At 36.2% G+C, this 21,348-nt stretch overlaps 1 protein-coding gene and 1 long non-coding RNA gene across 2 annotated transcripts in view; both read right to left on the bottom strand.

Annotated features, from left to right (window-relative positions):
* The window catches only part of LOC141373683 (uncharacterized), a 33,257-nt gene extending 32,418 nt beyond the window's left edge, over positions 1-839 (bottom strand). Inside the window, exon 1 of the long non-coding RNA XR_012379930.1 lies at positions 787-839. This is a non-coding gene — a long non-coding RNA (uncharacterized lncRNA). The remainder of the gene's footprint in view (positions 1-786) is intronic.
* Positions 840-14,908: 14,069 nt separating this feature from the next.
* Positions 14,909-15,364, bottom strand: LOC112835132 (large ribosomal subunit protein eL27-like). The gene has a single exon (XM_073897978.1). The coding sequence runs from the start codon at positions 15,343-15,345 to the stop codon at positions 15,022-15,024; it is 324 nt and encodes a 107-aa protein (XP_073754079.1). The 5' UTR covers positions 15,346-15,364; the 3' UTR covers positions 14,909-15,021.
* Positions 15,365-21,348: the final 5,984 nt, after the last annotated feature.

The following is a 21,348-nucleotide window of genomic DNA, read 5'->3' as shown; positions in this document are numbered from 1 at the left end:
CTTCCCTTTTTCCTCCATTTACTCCCACAGATGTGGAATGCCAGGGGACATGATAACAAATAAGCTAAACATAGTTCATGCCTCATGGAGGTAACAGTCAAGGGGAATAAAATGATTCTCAACAGATCAATATGATGGTCAGGTGATAAAGAAAATCAACATAATGTGAATGTGAAAAGATAAGCTTCTGTAATAACAATGTGGATGATATTCTCTCAGTTTGGCAGTAGCTTGTGGTTACTGACATTTTGAATGTTAAAATGCCTTCATAATCAAATCTCCTTTCCAAGAGAATACTGATAGCACCACCCCTTCCACCCCCCCACCCCCGCGCCCCGCCTTCCTACCTCCAAGGATTATACAAACATGTTAAGAGAAATTGTATTAGATGCCCTCCTTCCAAGTTCTACCAAATTATGAAGGACTTGTAGTTGGTTCAAAAGGCACTCTGAACTGAAAAAACAAAACAAAACAAAACCAATTCAAATTACAAAGTTAGAGTGAGCAGGAAAATCTATCTACTGTGAAAACTTTCTACTAAAGCTCTACTTTAGTATTAATTAAATGAGCAATTCCTGGTTGTTTATGTACCTGATTGAGATGCTTGCCAGTTGATGCTTTTGTAGAGCAAAAGTATGCAGTACTGTACTGCCACATTTAATTATTGTGTGTTTTTTTAATTGGGACAAATTTTTGAAACACCGGACTTTGAAAGTATCCTGTTTATTCTACCATGCCATTGGCCCCTAGGTTTTATTTAAAGATGAGGTGGAAATAGCTTTATACCTTTAAGGGTAGGTCAGTCCACATTCCTCCTCATTTGTCAAGGGACTTGTGTTGATTAGAATCTGTGGACTATTATGAGCTGAGAATTGTTTAACAGCAAAAACCTTCTGGAACAAGCTGGTTGCCTAACAACTAGAGATCAAGTCTTTCTTACTCTTTTTTTTCTCTCTCTCTCTCATACTTTGCCAGGATGCTGAAGCTAAACACTACAAGAAAGCACATTCACTGTCCTTTAAATGTGCTTTAAATTAACTATGTTAGATTAGGTTTGTAATCAATTCACTTGTAAGGATTTCAATGTTAATGTGCTTTCAAACCAGGTGGGATTGTCCCTGAGAGGGTAAATTTGCTATCAATTTGATACCCCCAGAAAGTTATTGTAATAACATATATCTTGAGGCATTTCACTGGCTACTGCTCGAGTCCCCATCACTGGCTTAATTGGATTAATCTCAGGAAAAGCAAAGATTAAAGAAATTTAGTTTTTGTTTTAACTTTAGTTCTCTGATTAGGGAAGATTTTCCGAGCATGCAGGCCCATGAAAGAGCTTCATGCTAACTATCCAGATGTGAGATGTAATGAAAAGTTTCAGTGAGAATTTGGTGGTTTGTCCATCCCCCTCAGTATAGTTTATTCTCTCTTCAGATATAACAACCATTCCGAAGCTATTGTACATCCTCTCTGGTCTTTCCCCATCTAAGTATGTGGCCATGAAAAATAGATAGTATATGATTCAAAGTTACAGAGTTATCATAATGAACTTACTTTTCTTCAACATTGTTATTGAGATTTATACATGTTGATATACAGATCTAGTGTGTTACTTATATTTTTCACCCAAATTTAGTTTTCCATTTTACAAATATAACATTATTCCATTATCCATTTCCCTATTTGTGAACAGTTAGGTTGTCTCTAATTCTGTGCAAACGTTGTTAACCTGAACAAACATGGACATGTCCCCTTGTGCGCATCTATAATACTTTCTGGAAGGTGTGCACAGTACTTGGAAATGGAGTTGCCACGCACATTTCCATCTGCACCTCTTTTGCTCCTTGTTTTTGTGGGCTGTGTTTTTCAGGCCTCCATTTTCAGAAATAACTTCTTAGTGCTTGGTTTCTTTGGTTACCCTAAATATGTTTTTGTTGTAATCATTCCTTGCTTGTTTTTAATAACGGTCTATTTTGTTTTCATTACTATTCCTATTCAGGTTTTTTGTTGTTGTTGTTGCTGGTTGTTTGTTTGTTTTGATTTGTTTTGGTTAGCATATGCCTGATACATTTTTCCATCCTTTTGCGTTCAACATTTCTGCCTCATTATGTTCGAATGTGACATTTATAAACAGCATAATGGTGGATTTTGAAAAATCCAACTTGGAAATTCCTGTCTTTTAAGGGGTCATTCATTTTTTTAATTCACTTACATTTATCATTATTCCTGACGTATTTGAAATTAATTCTACTATTTTATTTTCTACTACTATTTTATTTTCTATCTTCTATTTATGATGAGTTTGCTACTTCTTAGTCTTTCCATTCTTCTGTTAAACCTATCAATTTTTATTTACTTCCTTTTCCCTTTTGTACTAATTAGGAGGCTCTATGGTCCACCTCTATCTGATAGTGAGTCTATTTTCTAAACCACGTAATTGAATTAAATCTAAAGTTTACCAATATTTCTACCCTTCTTATGAAGAACACATGGACCTAAGAACATGTTAGCTCTGATTACACGCTTCTCGTTTTACAAGGTATTTTTTCTCATCTGGTATTTTAGATCCATGTTTTTAATGATCCTCACTTTGTTGTAAATTTCATTCACCCACAATTCTCATAATTGCCTTACTGTTGCTTCTTATGTGATACTCTGTCATTTGGGGTTCAATTCCTTTTTGCAGAAATATATGTTTAGTTGTTATGAAACTGAATATGTATGAGTGGAAAATACCAGGCTGTTATTATTTTTTTGGTCTGAAAATACTTTGTCCTCAGTTTTTATGACAATTTATCGGTTACTTGATTTTACACCAAGAGCTGAAGCACACTGAAGATAGTAAGTATTCCACTGGCCTTTATTGTTAATTTCAGAAAGAATCCTCTCAATGCAATGGTTGCTTCTTTGGAGGTAATCTGTGTGTTTGTTGTTGTTCTATAGATGTTCTACTTTCCTACACTATTTTGTAGTTTCATTACGATGCATTAGTTCTTACTTTGTATTTATTTTATTGAAACTCATGGTTTTCTAGTATTTATGATTTTCAGCGTTTCTGGCAAATTCTCAGTAATTTTCTCACTAAATCATTCTTCTTCCTTTTTCTTTTCTTTCTGCCTGAATCACATATTTAATCTTTGTGGTGATTTCTCATTCTGCCTTCCGTATCTTAATTGATCTTTTATATTTTTCATTTTTGTTTCTTTGTGCCGACTTATGCGTGATTTTCTCAGCTCCATCTTTTGCCCATTGAGTGTTTAATTGCAATGGTATTTTTCATTTTTACAAGTTCATTTTGATTCTTTTCTAATCTTGTTTTTTCCCTTTTTAAAAAAATTCTTTATCATTTTTAATCCTCTTTCATCTCTTCAGTTTCTTTAAATATATGTGTTTTGTAATCTTTTTTCAGAATTACTCTTATATGAAATTGCAGGGAATCTAAACCTACACAGTATTATGCATGCTGCCTTTCACTCCTTTGGATGTTTTGCTTGTGTGATTTTAGCTTTTTTCTTTTGAGTTAATTTTTAGTTCAGCTTTTTTTAAGTTATATAGTGAATTTGCATTTCTAAAACTTCTAATGAATAATCCAGGGTTTTCACTGACCTGGGACCTGTTTAAAAGATAAATTATTACTTTAGGATTTTAGTTTCCATACCCTAGCATAAATTTGGAGCCTACTCTTGTATTTGGGATAGTCTTAGTTTTATTAAATTTCTTTTCCCCACATGGAGTGTGGGGCAGAGACAAGTTCCCAGGGAGAGTAAATTTTTTTTTTTTTTTAATTTTAAGGATGGGATGTTTTTTTCCTAGCTTAAAGTTTAGTTTCTCTACCATGCTCAGATCAAAGTTTACATATCCCCTTCCTAATTGGGAATCCCACATTCCTAAAGCCTATATCCAGATCTAAAATAATCTTTCTAAAACATCATGATCATCTTACCACAGGGTTTGAACTTATGTTTAAACAGTTCAATAAGCTTCCTGTTATCCCTCTGAAAGCTAAATATTTTCAGCTTTGCTTATGAGTTCTTTCCAGGTCTTACTACTACTTCTTCCTTCTTCCTGGTGTCTTTTTCTTTTCACCTTCACACTCTGTATTCCAGCTACAATTGGCTTCTTTCAGTTTTTTCATTGTGCTCTGCTCTCTCTTGCTTCTGGGTCTTTAATCAGCTCTTTCTACTTCACAGGTCATACCTTTCTCCTTCCCTTCACAAGATAACTCTTCTTTCTTTCTTTTAGATCCTCTCTAACTACGGCAGTTCCTCCAGCATGGAGTTTTCATAACCCATGTGCTTCTTTAATTAAAACGCACCAACTTACCATCTACCATTGAAATATCCTATTTAATTGTTTGTCTTCCTTGCTAGAATATAAACTCCATGAGGGCAGGAAAAATATCTACCATATTTACTACTATATACCTAATGTCTAGCAAACTTTCTATACATAGTAAATACTCAATTCTTATTTGTTTTATAAAACAAATAAAATGCTTTGAATAAATGAATAAATAATGGCTTTAATTTTTTTTATTTTGGTTGTAATTATTCCATTACAATACAGTTGAATCCAATTAACTTGCAATTAGCTAAAACCTCAATCTAATTTTACATACACAATTGCTTGCCTTATCCTAAATATGAAATATGTTACAGAAATGAACATGGATTTGCATACCTAGTTCTTGTGCATGTAGAAATATATTATCTATAGCTTTCTGGGGTTAATTCAATTCTTAGTAATTTGACTAAAATGATTGGTTCTGGTGGTTATAATTTGATTTCATATAAATTCTCAAGGATCCTCTAAACTATACAATCTACCTTGTTCTTTGGCCCAACTTTGGACTAATCCTATGCCCATATCTTACCAATGCACTTTGTTTTGATCATGGCAATGGAGAAGCTGACACCACGTTAGTATCTTATTGGACCAGCTGAATCGTTAACAATAATCTGTGAACATGGAAAAAGAAGTGGGCTTTCTTACTGGGAAAATCAGAAATAAATTTTCTCTGAAGAGAGTTAAAGCCATCCTCAGGAGACTATGTGAGGAGGCAGATACTGCATACATGATCTCCAGCTGGTACTGGTATATTACTGCAGGAAGAACTTCTGAAATGAAATAACACAGGCAGTCTTCATGCTGCCTTACCTGTGGGTATCTGTGGATGAGCTGTCAAGAACACTTGACCTGAGGTTCTAGGAGGGAAAAAAAGCAAATAAACATCAGTGTACATCTGCTTACATTTACTAAAGGACGAGGTAATGGTACTCTTTTACTCAATTATTCTACAATATATCTTAAAATATAAAAAATATACATTGTAAGTGGAAAATACAAAACTATGTGTTTGTTATCAAGGTTCTCAATAACAGGTTGGGATTCTTTTATATGGAGAGAAGAGATATTTTTCTTTATAGTTTTCAGAACCTTGTTGTTAATGTCCATACTGAAAGAAGTCATATCCCAGTGCATTAATTCTATGTATATACTGCATAAATACTTGTGAAATTTACTGAAAAAGCAAAAACAGAAACAAAAAGGAACCTTAAAACTGTGGCTGAATATTGTCCTAAAAGAACTGGAAATTTAAACAGCAGCATGTTTGCAAATTTTCTGTTCCTCAAACTTGTTCACATTAAATATATTCTTGACTTTAGGGTCTTAAATTTCATTCCACTATAGCCTTGTGTTATAAAACAAAATAGAGCAATTTGATTGCAGTTTAGTAGTGTCCTTTTGTTTCCATATGTTACTAGCAAGCTGTATTTAAAACATCTTTTTTTTTTTTGTAATGGACCAACTATCAAATGCTTGAATTCCTACAAAATTTTGAGTACTGTTAAGCGGAAAACTAGACCTCTGAATATAGTAGTATGTCCAGTTAGGAAACTGATATAGTATTCTTCTAACACCCCTAAAACACTTGTCAGGATGGCAAAAGTGATTTGCTCTGTGGAAATTCTCTGACCACAAAATCCAGGCTGATGTCTTATGGGAAATGTGTTGATTTATTTTTACATAGCATACTATGCATTTTATGTTGTGTTCTTTCATTCTGTAGAAAGTGCCAGAATAAATTTGAAGTGCTTTTTGTATGAGATGAATCCATCTGTTTTTTTAAACATTGCCTCTGTGAAAACTGTTTTTAATTTAGTAAATAACTACAATTACATTGTAAGCTTCAAAATGAAAGGGGCAGCAATATAATAGTAAATCAATATTAGATTTATTTGAGGAATGGAACTTATGTAGCATTGCCAGACCAACCCCAGAATTTAGATTTGATGTGTGTGTGTGTGTGTGTGTGTGTGAGAGAGAGAGAGAGAGAGAGAGAGAGATTACCAAGGCTGTTAAAGCAAATTGGTATTATCTTTCATTTTTTAGCTAATATCCACTGGGATTAATTTTGGGAAGTATGATAACTTGGCTTGGATGAGAACGATTTGGAGTATTTCTAGAATTAGATAAGTTAATAGTGAGTATCCTAGATACATTTTTTTTTTCTCTTTAGAGAATCCTTTCATTAATTTCATTAACACTTGAGCAATTCCAAGGAGCCCACAAAGCTAACACATAGCAGTAGTTTTTTTTTTTTTTTTAAGATTTTATTTATTTATTTGACAGAGAGACAGCGACAGAGGGAACACAAGCAGGGGGAGTGGGAGAGGGAGAAGCAGGCTTCCCCCTGAGCAGGGAGCCTGAGGCAGGGCTCGATCCTAGGACCCTGGGATCATGACCTGAGCCGAAGTCAGAGGCTTAACGACTGAGCCACCCAGGCGCCCCGGGTACAGCAGTAATTTTAATAGTAATATCAAATGCCATTAGACAAAAATCTGTCCATTTTATAGGTAATTTCCCCAAAATCATTGAGTTTAGACACAAAACTCTTACATTTGACTGGGAGTGGGGGGTGGGGGGGAGGCTTCCATCTGCATTTCCATAGTGTTTAATAGCACCTGCTCTGGAGTTACTTTTCCTGGGTTCTTACTTTAGCTCAACTACTTATAAGCTTTGAATCCTTGTGCCATTACTTATTTCTGTTATCCTTCAATTGATTACTTTTTTTTGTAAAATGAAGATATTAAGAGTGTCTACTTCACTGGTTACTATAAAGATTAATTTACAAAAATACATACAGCTCTTAGCACAGTGCCTGGAAAAATAAATGTTGACTCAAGTATATATTGTTAGTTTGTGTTATTATTTAACCAAACTGTTATAATGACAGGCTTGTCTCAGGAACCACAACTCCTCACCCTATATTTTCCTTGGACTTTATATATGTATAAATTAGTTTGCAGTGGTTAAAATACTTGAAATTCATGAGTGTGAAATAACAACACAATAATATTTTCATTTTTCTATAAATGCTACTTTTCAGATCTTTTCCATTTTGGTACAATTTTTAACCTATCAATATTGCTTTATTTATCATTATAAACCTATTTTTATTTCTCTGTCAAAACATCAGATTGAAATGGTGAGTTTCCAGGCCCTGAAAACATCTTAGATTACTTCTTTCCTAGAATATGGACACTATTTTTATTGTTGTTCAACTTTATAGGGAAGTCCAACATATAGTTTTCCTCATTGGATTTAAAGGCAACATTTGCAAAGTAAAAGAGTAAATAAAATTTTCTCTGACTCTTCATCAGGGAGTCTGAAAGTCTGTATTGATTTTGCCACAAGTGAGTTTCATGGCCTGTGATGATAAATTGATTTGGGGGCTGTCCATGTTGCAACATCTTTGCACACAGCCAGTTTTACTGACAACAACATGGCTCTGGAGACCCCAAGAACTATGATCTCTGACTTGGGGATTTTCATTCCTTGTCATCTCAAATGTCATTTCAGAAAAATTCATCATAAGCGGTCTGTCACTGGACAAAAAAATGGGCCACTGTGATATTCACTCAAATACACACACTTGCGCTGCTTGTGTGACAGGTCCTGCTGTTGGTTACTACTTGAGATTATGGAGAAGTTCAGACACGTCAAATACAAAATGGGGATGACATGAGATGGCAGCTGAAATGGCACTGTGCGTGCCCACTAAGGCTGCTGGTTACGTGAAGGGATGATATAAAAGCAAGAGGGCTCCTTGCTGCTTGTGTTGCAAGTGTTAAGTGGCTTATACTACTTGAGCTATATAGCTAGAGCCATTACTATTGGGACCCTTTTGATTTGAGAGCTGTAACCACTGTGAGTATTCAAGCATATGTTGTAAGGCTTATGAGGCAAGCTCTGTTTGCCACATCTGTAAGTGTGCATGGGGGTTAAGCACAGTAAAGACTCCCCCAAATCATCAGGTGTCCTTCAGGACCACATACACCTCTTACCTCTGTTTTCCTATGATGAAACAGCTACTTTCAGTCCCAGTGTGTTTTATCACATTTATACTCACACTATGTGAATTTCCTAATTAATTATTTAATTTCCTAATTAATATTTGGGATAGATGTATTTTCCAGGGGAATAAGTTTATGGGGATAGTTTAATAAGTAAATGCGGTTTGGATAACTTCAGACAATATTTTGTGTCATCCTTTTCTGAGCCTTTAAAGTTAACGTGAGGACAAAGGAGAACACAGGTAGCAACCTCTTCGACCTCAGCCACAGCCACTTCTTCCTAGAAACATCGTCAAAGGCAAGGGAAGCAAGGGCAAAAATGAACTATTGGGATTTCATCAAGATAAAAAGCTTTTGCACAGCAAAAGAAACAGTCCACAAAACCAAAAGACAACCGACAGAATGGGAGAAAGTACTTGCAAATGACGTATCAGATAAAGGGCTAGTATCCAAAATCTATAAAGAACTTATGAAACTCAACACCCAAAGAACAAATAATCCAATCAGGAAATGGGCAGAAGACATGAACAGACATTTTTCCAAAAAAGACATCCAAATGGCCAACAGACACATGAAAAAGTGCTCAACATCGCTCGGCATCAGGGAAATCCAAATCAAAACCTCAATGAGATATTACCTCACACCCGTCAGAATGGCTAAAATTAGCAAGTCAGGAAACGACAGATGTTGGTGGGGATGCGGAGAAAGGGGAGCCCTCCTACACTGTTGGTGGGAATGCAAGCTGGTGCAACCACTCTGGAAAACAGTATGGAGGTTCCTCAAACAGTTGAAAATAGAGCTACCATACAATCCAGCAATTGCACTACTGGGTATTTACCCCAAAGATACAAATGTAGGGATCTGAAGGGGTACCTGTACCCCAATGTTTATAGCAGCAACGTCCACAATAGCCAAACTGTGGAAAGAGCCAAGATGTCCATCGACAGATGAATGGATAAAGAAGAAGTGGTATATATACACAATGGAATATTATGTAGCCATCAAAAGGAATGAGATCTTGCCATTTGCAACGACATGGATGGAACTGGAGGGTGTTATGCTGAGTGAAATAAGTCAATCAGAGAAAGACATGTATCATATGACCTCACTGATAGGAGGAATTCTTAATCTCAAGAAACAAACTGAGGGTTGCTGGAGTGGTGGGGGGTGGGAGGGATGGGGTGCCTGGGTGATAGACATTGGGGAGGTATGTGCTATGGTGAGCGTTGTGAATTTTGCAAGACTGTTGAATCACAGATCTGTACTTCTGAAACAAATAATGCAACATATGTTAAGAAAAAAGAAAAAGAAGAAGACAGCAGGAGGGGAAGAATGAAGGGGAGTAAGTTAGAGGGGGAGACAAACCATGAGAGACGATGGACTCTGAAAAACAAACTGAGGGTTCTAGAGGGGAGGAGGGTGGGGGATGGGTTAGCCTGGTGATGGGTATTAAAGAGGGCACGTACTACGTGGAGCACTGGGTGTTATGCACAAACAATGAATCATGGAACACTACATCAAGAACTAATGATGTAATGTATGGTGATTAACATAATAAAAAAATTTTTTAAAAAGTTAACGTGAGGACAGTTTTCAGTTGTGGCTACCTTTGGCTTCCCACTGCTTACCTACCTCTCTTCAAGTAAGATGACTTTTACGTTCGGACTGGAATCTAGTCCATCAGTATTACTCATTCTCTAATTTTTTCTTGTTTTACCTTACAAATTATTAATTTCTTAATGTAATCTCAACATACTTAACTAGTGACTTAAAGAATTGACAGAGCCAGACTCTTCATATAAGCTAGGCCTTTTTGTTTGTTTTCATCTAACACATTTTTTCTTCCTTTAAGCAAAAAGATATTTAAGTACATTTTGGTAAGGCCTGACTTAATTCTAGATTCAAGTTCTAAAAAAAAAACACATATCTCTACCTGCAAAATTTAATCAGACTTTGAATGTTGCTAGTGAGTGGTTGACAAGAAAACATTACTGAAAAGTTAAGATTTTCTCTCAGATTAAATTGTCTAAAAACTAAAGTACTTTTTCATTTTGTGATTCCATCCCAGACTAAATGTCTATTGATTTGTTGATAAGGAAGGAGATATTTGGCCTACGTCATCTTGCAGTAAGGAAGGAAAGACACACATTTTGGTAGGAAATTAATAAGTGATGTGCTTACAGAAAGAACCTAGGCTTCCCAGTGACAACCTCATAGATTGTCTGCCACTTAACTTATAAAGCACATTCAACTTTTATGGAGAAAGCTTTCTCTATTCATGTTAGATAAAGAGTTTGGGGCTTGAGAAAAATAGAGCCTACCTAGATTCTACATCCTCAGTATTCCTTTGAGAATTCAGGAGGTTAGCTAAGGCATGATGTTTAAATCCACTTATCCTTGCAGACAGTTCATTTAATAGTCTTTGTCTTTAAATTTTACTGCTTTTAAACTGTTTTCAATTTCCCATTATACCATGGCATACGATTATTTGTGCATGACTATACTGGAAGCTCCCCAAGGGCAGGTTTTTAAAAAAAATATAGTAGTAGTATTCATCCTTGTCTTCTAGCACACTGTATTTTTCAACTTATATTTTTGAGTTGAAATTGATTGAAGCTAGAAATTGTTAAAAGAACAAGCTTTCATAATGAATTGCTCAAGTAGGAAAGAGAGGACCTACCTTTCTTAAATGTTTTCTGAGTTTGATGTTTGCATTAAATAAAGGTATATGTGACTAATTTGGGTTATTTTCCTGTCTTTATTGCCAATATATATTAGCAAAGTAAATTGACTAATAGCTAAGGTAGATACTATCAGCAGTACGCTCAAAACTCTTGGGGAAGTTCAGGCTTATTCTGTCCCCAGGGAAAAGGAAACCTGATTATATTCAAGTGTGTGATTTCTATTCTAGGCATGAGCATTTATACCACTCTACTAGGGGAAGCTATTAGAGGGAGAAATAGGAGCTTAAATGGAACAGATCTAGATGGATGTCTCTTGGATTATGTCCACATGACCTTTGATCAATCCATCTTTTTTAGCCTGTGTGATAGCCAGGCATGGGGACACCTCCTGTTGGGGATTGATGACCACTGCCCATAGAACGCCAAATATGAACTAAGATGGGGTGAGAAAAAGGTGAACTGGGGAAAGCCACTTAACCATGAGTCTAATAGACTAGACAGAAAGAACTCTAAGGAATCATCTGAGATTTAAACTTTCATAATAACAAAAAATGCACTAGCTCACAATATCCTACTTTCTTCTTCTTTTTTTTTAAGATTTTATTCATTTATTTGAGAGACAGAGAGCACGAGCAGGGAGAAGGGGCAGAGGGAGAGGGAGAAGCGGGCTCCCTGCTGAGCAGGGACCCCCCCCCACCCCCTCACGGGGTTCCATTCCAAGACCCTGGAATCATGACCTGAGCTGAAGGCAGACACGTAACTGACTGAGCCGCCCAGCCGCCCTAGTATCCTGCTTTCTTATTAGCGGTTGCAGCAACCCATGAGGCTAAAAATAAGGGATTTCTTGTCTTAGACTTTTCGCTGAGTCAAAGTTCTGATAATTATTTCTTACTCTTTACCTGACCCATTTCTGAAAATGAACAGAAAATGGTGATCTCAGGACAGAGGTAATATGATAAAATATGCAAGAAGCAGGTATGTAGTTTTATATATATATTTTTAACACATTCCAAATTCCTCTCTTCCTTTACTCTCTCTTCATTAGTATTCTCCTCTCAAATTTTAAGCCCTTTCTTTAAAAAAATTGTTCTATATTGAGTTAATCTAACAGTAAGAGGTATGCTTCAGTGATTATTGCCAGCTACGTAAGTGCTCAAAGGTTTTGTTTTTTATGTGTGTTTTGTTTTTTGTTTTTTTCTTTCTGGAAACTTAAAATTAAGCACATAAAAATATACTTATTAACTTGGTATATAAAATTCATGTTAAGAATATATAGCGTATATATAAATATATACACTCATATTATATATCAATAAACAAAAAAAATAAAAAAATAAAAATTCATAGCATCAATCTGAAATTTCCCACTACACTACTTTGCACCCTTATAAAATGCTAAAAAAAAATCCAGTGTATCTAGAATCCTAATTTGAGCAGTTAAGCCTATCACTTTCTAGATACAGTTGATTTTAGCAAACATCTTACTTTTCTAAGCACTAATGCCACTACTACCTGGGGGCTTATTGCTTATTTGCTTCTTTTGTCTGAACACAGGAACCTGGAAGTAATTGCCTAATTAAGGTAGTGTTGGGGAAACATAGTGAGCAAAATTAAGTCAAATTAGATCATTGTTCTCAATCTTCACTGTATGTTGGGAATCAATGGGAAAGTTTAAAAACATATGCCCCACCCCCAACAGATTCTGATATAATTAAAATGGGGTATGGCCTGCGTCTTGGGATTCTAATAGCTCCCCAGGTCATATAAAGCAGCCAAGGCTACAGATCACTGAATTAGAATTTGAGAGGACTTCATCAATTAATCTTTACTTAGCAGTAGTATTTTCACTAGATCCTATGTGGGACTTGGATATAATACTGATTATATATATAAATGTTCTTTAAAATATGACACATAACTCCTATAGAGAAGAAAGGAGTTCTCCAGAAAGGAAGAAATATTAGAGTCCTTGTGTTTCTGAATGTACCCATCATTTATGTTATTATTTAATACAAATTGCAGTGATGTTATTTGGAACAAGGAGTGCTTCCCTTTTGTTGTGTAAAGTTACTATTATAAATGGTTTAAAGTAAGTATATACATGGTTTTATGAAAGTAAAATATTAGTATGAGTAAAAGTATTAGTATTACTAAAAGACAATTCCAAAGTAAGCACAAGACCATAAGCTTTACCTGACAAAATTACTGGAGTACACAGTAGATTGAAAAATTAGAATTAGATTTTGGGTGTGAAATATAATCTTAGAATGTGCTACTTCTTAGAGACTGGGGCGCTTCTGTATTTGTAGCTCTTAATTTGATATTTTCTTCTTCATTTATTGCAGTAATAACCAGGGAGAAGGAGTGCATGGGAAAGTATACAGCAGGCATTCAATTATGTATATATTATATACAGGCAGGGGTCAGCTGAGGGAGAGAGAGTATGTGTGTCAGGGTCAAGCTCCCTGCTTATTCCACAAGTATCCTCGGACAGTTGCTTAGCTTACACACATACTATTTAAAATTTCATAGGATCATGAGGGAAGTTAACGTAGTCAATTTTAAGCATTTAGAATATCACAAGTACTTAATAAGAACTATATATCATTAAACGGCTTGTACATTTTAAAGAATTATAAAACAGCAACATACTTTTGGGGTGCCTGGGTGGTTCAGTCAGTAAAGCATCTATCTTTGGCTCAGGTCATGATCTCAGGGTCCTGGGATCGAGTCCAGCATCAGGCTCCCTGCTCAGCGGGGAGTCTGCTTCTCCCTCTGACCCTCCCCCCTCTCATGCTCTCTCTCATTCCCTCTCTCAAATAAATAAATAAAATCTTTAAAAAAATTTAAAAAAGAAAAATTAAAACTTGTTTAGAAGTATAAGAGATTAAAAAAAACACTGTATAAAGTTGATCAATCAATGAATCCAAATTTAAGTGCTTATCTTTCTGCTGTTCATGGTAGAAATGAGCCTCACTGTGCCTACACTGATCCGCTTCCATTAGTCCTCATTCATAAGCTATTCTGTTTCTTTAAGCAAGTCAGTAAAAAGTAAATAGTTGCACTCTTCCTTTAGTTCTAATGTGTCTTTTTTGAGAAAAGATGTTAAATAAAATTCTTTTGAAAGGCCAAGAGTCCTGGTTTTTGTTTTTGTTTTTCCCTCTTCTACTTTAAAAGCAGACTAGCTGTGCCATTTTATTTGTGTCAAGCAGTTTGTGCTTCCCATTTCCATCTTCTTTAGCTCCTAAGGCTTATCTTGCAGCAATGCTGCTCGGCGGGCCCAGGGGAGCCAAGTGTCAGTTTTTCCAGATGGCAAGCTGCCAGTCTACAGTAGACTGTTGAGAGTCACAGAGGGAATTCATTTCATTGCAAAACCAAAGAACATCATCTCATGCACACCTTGTACATGATCAGCTCACAACAGCTGATGAGTAGCCACTAAAAAGGGACAGATGGAGAGAGAGAGGAGATGCTGTTTTAGTGAATTCAGCCCATGTTCTAGACTATTTTACAGTGACATATTTTATTTTGCAAACAGAAAGTTTTTAAACATGATTGTCAATTTACAGGAACTTCTCTCCTAATAGCTGGAACAAAATTCGCAATTTGCCCTAATTAGAATACTAGTTAGGGGGAATGAGTTTCTCTCCTTCATATTTAAACTGAACATTAAAAAAAAAGTTAAGTCACTTTAAATGGTCTTTAAATTGCATTCTCTCTATCAGAATCGTTAAGTCTTTTTGCCTGAAGAGAAAAGCCTCAATGTAGAAATATAATATCAGAGTATATTATTTGTCTATAATAAATATTTTGGCTATTACAGAGTTTGTATTTATTTATTTATTTGTTTGTTTGTTTGTTTGTTTGGTATTTTTAATGACTGAAACCAAACAAATCTAAAACCGCAGCTTCTGGAAGAACCACTTGTTCTTGCCGGTCTTGTACCTCTCCTCGAACTTGACCTTAGCCTCTCGTCGGGCCTTTCATTTAAGAGCAAGGTCTCTGAAGACATCCTTGTTGACAACAGTCTTGTCCAAGGGGATATCCACAGAGTACCTTGTGGGTATGAGGTGATTGTAATTATAAACTTTCACAAAAGACTTGATCTTTGACCTCTTGGCAATTTTCTTCTTGCCCATGGCAGCTGTCACTTTGCGTGGATAGCGGTCAATTCCAGCCACCAGAGCATGGCTGTAGGGACCGTCTGAGGTGCCATCACCAATGTTCTTCACGATGACCGCTTTGCGTCCGGAGTAGCGTCCGGCCAGGACCAGCACCACCTTCCTGGGTTTCATGAACTTGCCCATCTCGACACCAGCCACTCAAGCCTACCTACAGAGTTTGTATTTAAATGGGAAGTATTATGAGTTCTACCTATCTATGAGTTCATACTATCTATGAGTTAAATGGGGAATGCTGAGAACTACATTAATTTTTAATAGTTTTGTAAATGGAAACCCAAAGCATAGGAAACTGTATGAGCTAAAATATTATTTCAGGAATTGAACAGGTACATCTACAGGTAGAAAGTTTAAATTGCAAAGGATTCAGGTAAATATAGCATATAGATAGATTATGAAGCCAAGAGACAGAGATTCCAGCTTCAAATCTCTGGGTTCTCAGGGGTCGTAGGTGGCCTCTCTGGGTTTAATCTATAGAAGAAGCAGTTTGGTTTGGCTCTCTAGATTTCTCCTGTCTGTTAGGGGAGCGAGTTATTTGGCTAAACTGCAAATTAAACATTTGTCTGAGCAAGGGTTACACTGTGATAGTTTTGTTATTATAACACATCTTCATTTTATGATAACACAACAATTTCTTTATGGAGGAGGAATTCAGAAATATAGTGTTTTTTTCTGAATATTACTATAAACATTGACAATTTGTAGCATTTGTGTATATTGAATAAGTACAGTATAACATCAACATCTGAGTGCTCATGCTATGATTACTGTTATCCTCACATTTTTTCAGCACCTTCAAATGTCTTTAATCAAGTAATTCATGAATTTTACCCACTTAAGAATTAAGTGAATAAGTATTTATTTTACTGGAAAGAAGTTATTTTGATTCACAACTAAAAGTGAGATTGTATTTGTTATAATGGACAGTGACAGAAGCAAGATTATTTTTTAGATAGCCTAAATCTAGACTATATTTTAAAACATATTCTAAATGTATTCTTAAATATATTCTAAAAGTAATAATGTATAGTTTATTTGTTGTATTTAAAACCTTTTACCATGATAAAATTTGAATTACAATTTCGAATCTTCTTTAAGTTATATTATCTCACCTTTTAATATGAGATAAGAGCTTTATGGCAGGATAAATAGGAAAAGAATGCCAAAAATGTTTTGAATTTTCAAAACCCTACTTGATAGTCACTATTTTGCTAATTTTCCCATGCCTTGATCAAAGATTCCCCAAAATGTAGGATGTTGGTTCAGGTGCTGTGAAATTCAAAGAAAAGCAAACATTTACCTGCTTTTCACAAGCTTAACGTCTCAAAAAGACAAGGTAGCCCTTGGTGTCCACAAATACATCCCATCATCATACAGAGCCAGCTATATACATTTTAAAAAATTATGATTACAAAATAATTAATTTCATATTCTAAATATAGAATTTTTAGATGAGGAATCTCTGGTCAGTAATTGGGGCACAAGTTTTTAAGGAAAATCAGCTATTTTCCTAAGAAGAGAAGTAGAGGGGAGCTTGTTATGAATTTGAACGCTGAACGTGCACAGCCAGGTATTATCTGTGAGAAATCTACAGCACACATACACTAAATAGCTTTCCCAAGATTCAAGGGCAACAACACAAGGGCTGCCTTGGATGCCAGAGGGTCCTGGATCTAGCACAGGGCTCCTTGCACTGGTCCCCAGAGAGGCCAGACCTTGTACGATTGGGAGGATTTAAAATAGTTTGAGTCTTCTTGCTTTTGACTTCAGTGTTGTGAAAACAGTGCCTGGTGCATGGTAGAAGTCTGACTTAAAGTGTTGGGCTGTTGGGGGGAGGGGTCAATGTAGAAACTCTAAGGAAGAATCTCTGTTGGAATATGTTACTAAGCCAAGAAGGAAACATGAAAATCTGAGGGTGGGATGGTAGGGAGTTGTATGAGACAGACTATAGCAGGTAAGCAACTTCTTTCTCAGCATCTTGCAGCAGACTGTCTAGATTTCCTTATGACAGCTCTACGCAGGTGTACAAGTAGGATGATTTGCAGACAGTCATGCTTCTGCAAGACTTTCCTACACGTTTTAATTAACATAATATTAAGCGTTTCATGTGTTATTTATACAGTAATCAGTGTTCTTTGTAACAGGAATTGAGCTCAGCACCCTCCTCAACCCAACGTGGATGCTACTTTTACCCTTCGAAAGAAAAGGAACAAAGGTATGAGACTTTGAAACTTTCTCAGGTCAACTGCTAAGAGACAGGCTTGGAATTTCAACTCTCTGCTGACTGACAGCAAGCCTTTGCTCCTAACAACTACAGGAATATTGTACGTAAAATGTATGCTCTGCATAAATTAATTTCATTGGTTATAAATAGACAGAAAAAGAGAAAAATGATTCTGCTCTCAGTTTGAAAAATGGTGAGCGCTGTGAATTGTGTAAGACTGTTGAATCACAGACCTGTACCTCTGAAACAAATAATACGATATATGTTAAGAAGAAGAAGAAGAAGAAGAAGAAGAAGAAGAAGAAGAAGAAGAAGAAGAAGAAGAAGAAGGAGAAGATGATAGTAGGAAGGGAAAAATGAAGGGGGTGAAATCGGAGGGGGAGACGAACCATGAGAGACTATGGACTCTGAGAAACAAACTGAAGGTTCTAGAAGGGAGAGGGGTGGGGGGATGGGTTAGCCTGGCGATGGGTATTAAAGAGGGCACGTATTGCATGGAGCACTGGGTGTTATACCCAAACAATGAATCATGGAACACTACCTCAAAAACTAATGATGTAATGTATGGTGATTAACACAACATAATAATAAAAATTAAAAATAAAAACAAAAACAAACAAAAAAGAAAAATATGTTGGCTTCAAAAAGCATTTTTGGCCTTTTTAACTAAGATTTCTTGATATTTTAATTTGCTATGTGCATAGCATTTCCGAAAGGTTGGAGGAACAATGTATGTTGCATTTTGTAACATTTGACCATGAAGCACTTTTGCAAAAGTTCATTTTTTTTTCCTAATTCATTCATTTGTTTCTAGGTTACCATCCACTTATTTTCTTGTCTCTTCCACACATCTCAGGCTTATATTGGAGCCAGCCCAGATCGTTCCCTGCTATAGGAAAACATATACAAGGTGACTGAGAGATTTTTCTTTAAAAATAGATCTATATAGCACTCAGATATTTTGGTTGCTATTGCCTTATTTTGAAACTGCCTTGTTCTCCGGCAACTGAAGAAGTCAAATCTTTTTGTTTGTTTGTTTGTTTGTTTTTTCCAGGCTTTTCCTGATAAAATTCTCATTATCGATTAGCTGAAATAATGTCATTTCGAACTTTTCAAAAAAAAATCTTTTTCAACCAAAGTGAATACTTCTTGATGGCAGGCATATTTCATATTGATGTTCCTCTATGCAAATGGTAGAATCCCAGTATTTTCTCAGTATGACTTCTTTTTATCCCCCGCCCCCCATCACCAATTGAGTGTCCATGTGAACACTTCTATAGAGTCTATGTATTTCTCTTCTTTCCGTAATTAAGACTATTTGTCAGGTCTCCATATATGAGGTTGTGGATTACCACAGATCTTCTCAAGTAGGACTTATTAACAGGCCCAGCTTTCATACGGTTCTTCAGCTGATAAAGAAAAGGACTTGGAATTTATTTTCCTGTAGCAAAGTGTATTTCCTAAACTATATTCTTTCTTATCATAACAGATAACAATTGGAGGTATCACAGCATCTGCTCACACTAGGAAGTCTAGGGGAGAGGAGATTACAGTTATCCAGCTTGGATGTGACAGGCCGTGATGCTGGGAAGGGAAAGGAAACATCAGCTTCAAGCAGCGGTGTAAATAGGGTGGTGTGGTCACACTGGTTACAAACACACAAGGAGAGAACAGGGCCTAAAGGGTTTGCTCTGGGTGACTTCCTACAGTTCATCCCATCTGTTCTGCCGTGACTTGTTAGTCACCATTGCAGAGTGGTCCTGCGTCACTTTGACCTTATCTGTTCATCGGTAGTCTTCCAGTCACTTCCATGTTTGTACCAACTAGGCTTGTATTGACTCGTCTCACCTGTGACTGGCACAGGGTTATCTTTTCTTCAGTCCCTGAGAATTTCTCCCTGTTTCTGCCCTGCTCTAACCCCCCATGCAGAATGAGGGTTTTCTTAAGATCTGGAGCCAGTCAAGGATTTACTGGATCTAATCATACTGATCCTAAGAATCATCAGTTGATAGCTTTCTGTATTTACTGGTTGGTGCTAAAATGACTAAATTTTCATTTTTTCTCATTTGTCTCTCAATTATACGCTTATTTTTTTTTCTACGTGTATAGTGCCTGAATAAATTCTAACCACTTCTGTCTCCCCTAGTGGCACCAGCTATATTGATGAGGGGCAAGCGGTTAATAGATGTTCACGCACTAAAAACTGCACAATGACATTCCAAAGTCTACATCCTTTGAAAATAGTTTGGCAGTTGTTATTGTTGTTTTTTTAATCACCAAATTTTCTTTAGTTAGCCAAAGAGGTTGAGTAAGGTTGAGTTTCATGCATGGCAATATTTAGGAAGAAAAATAAATTAACTGTGATACCGGAGCAAGGAAAAAGGATGTACCTGGCTTACTCTCTTTATTTCTGGCTCTCAAACTGATTCTGAAAACAATTTCAGAAGATGATTTTTCAAAAGGTAGCATCATCAGAATAAAAATGGCCAAACTTTCGAAGTGATTATTTCTGAATATGAATGTATTTACTTGCATACCTAAGTCCTGTCCAAGAGTACTAATTACTAAAGACAAACCTAGTAAAAATAGTAAATTATCAGAGATCTCACCATATAAGTGGTATCAACTTATGTGCAATGGCGACATTTCACCAGATTCTGTCCAGAAGCTGCGGTTTTAGCCAATCTAGTATCTTGGCTTAGTTATGTTTGCCTGGACAAGTAGTGAAGTGAAAGAATGACAGAAATAGAAACCTCAGCTCAGAGAAAGCAATGTTTTCTTGATCTCAGGGCTGTTTTCGTTGGTGCTGCTAATTCCAACCTGGCTCCTGCTGATCACCGGCAAAAGGATCTGATACTGTTTGACTTTCAATTTGGGGAAATATTTGAGAATTTGCTTGGGGCAGAAAGCACAAGTTATAACTGGTTTCATGCCAGCAGAATGAGAAGTTGTCAATACACGTTTGTTGAATCAAATTGATTTGAACTGAACACCACTGGATGCAATTAGTATCATGACAGGGAAGAGAAGCTTCGTGGCAATTACTCAATATTTGTGGATCACCTACTATACACTAGTATGCTGTGAAAGAGAGAGCAAAGTTGTTTCTGACCTCCAAAATCTTCCAATCCTGTGGTGGATGAGAGTGAGAAAGGAAGACTGACTTCCTTCCCAAAGCATATAACTATAATGAGTGACAGCAGAGCAAACTGCCACCATGCCCCCAGTGATATTATAGAGATGTTTCAAACAATGTTTCAAGCCAAGGCTGTAAATATATGTTCTTGACAAATTATACCAATTATACTTCCTTGGTAGTGCTGTCATGCATATGAATATTTACCTATCACTTAGCATAATGCTTGCCATGTAGTAACAGTAGACAATCTTACAGAATCAGAGGGGAGGCTTGTTTGCCATTTGCTAGTTGCAGTGCCTTCTTATGAACGTGAATTTGGAAAACAGCTTAGGAAACCATAGTGGAGCAAAGCTATTTAATACCAGAGAATTGTAAGTTATAACTCATGAACCAGTGGGATTAGGCATTGGGTATTTTCTAGGTCTTTATAGATTACATTTTTTTATCTGGTTATTTTGCAATAGCTCTGTAAGAGAATTCAGAAAGTACCTCTCCAAAGTCCCAAATGAGAAAGGGAAACATAATTGGATAGCATCTCTGGTATAAAAGGGAAAGGCAGGTAATTTCAGGTAAGGAAGTGGGAGCCAAACAATGTCCAGTGTGCTCTGTCAAAGTAAAAAACATCTTGTAACCCTCCTCCCCAAGCACAAGGAACAGTACCAAATGTCTGTTCCGACCTATACAAGAGTCCAGAAATTAGATAAGAAACCTCCTCATCTAAGAGTTGGGTAACTAGTTTGGATAAATATTTGATTATATAGCATTT

The sequence above is a fragment of the Callorhinus ursinus genome, unplaced genomic scaffold (genome assembly GCF_003265705.2).
Source record: "Callorhinus ursinus isolate GAN/ISIS: 27379988/994484 unplaced genomic scaffold, GSC_fseal_2.0 scaffold11, whole genome shotgun sequence".
Taxonomy (NCBI): domain Eukaryota; kingdom Metazoa; phylum Chordata; class Mammalia; order Carnivora; family Otariidae; genus Callorhinus; species Callorhinus ursinus.
The sequence above is the reverse complement of the archived record's forward strand: the minus strand, read 5'-3'. Positions and strand labels throughout refer to the sequence as shown.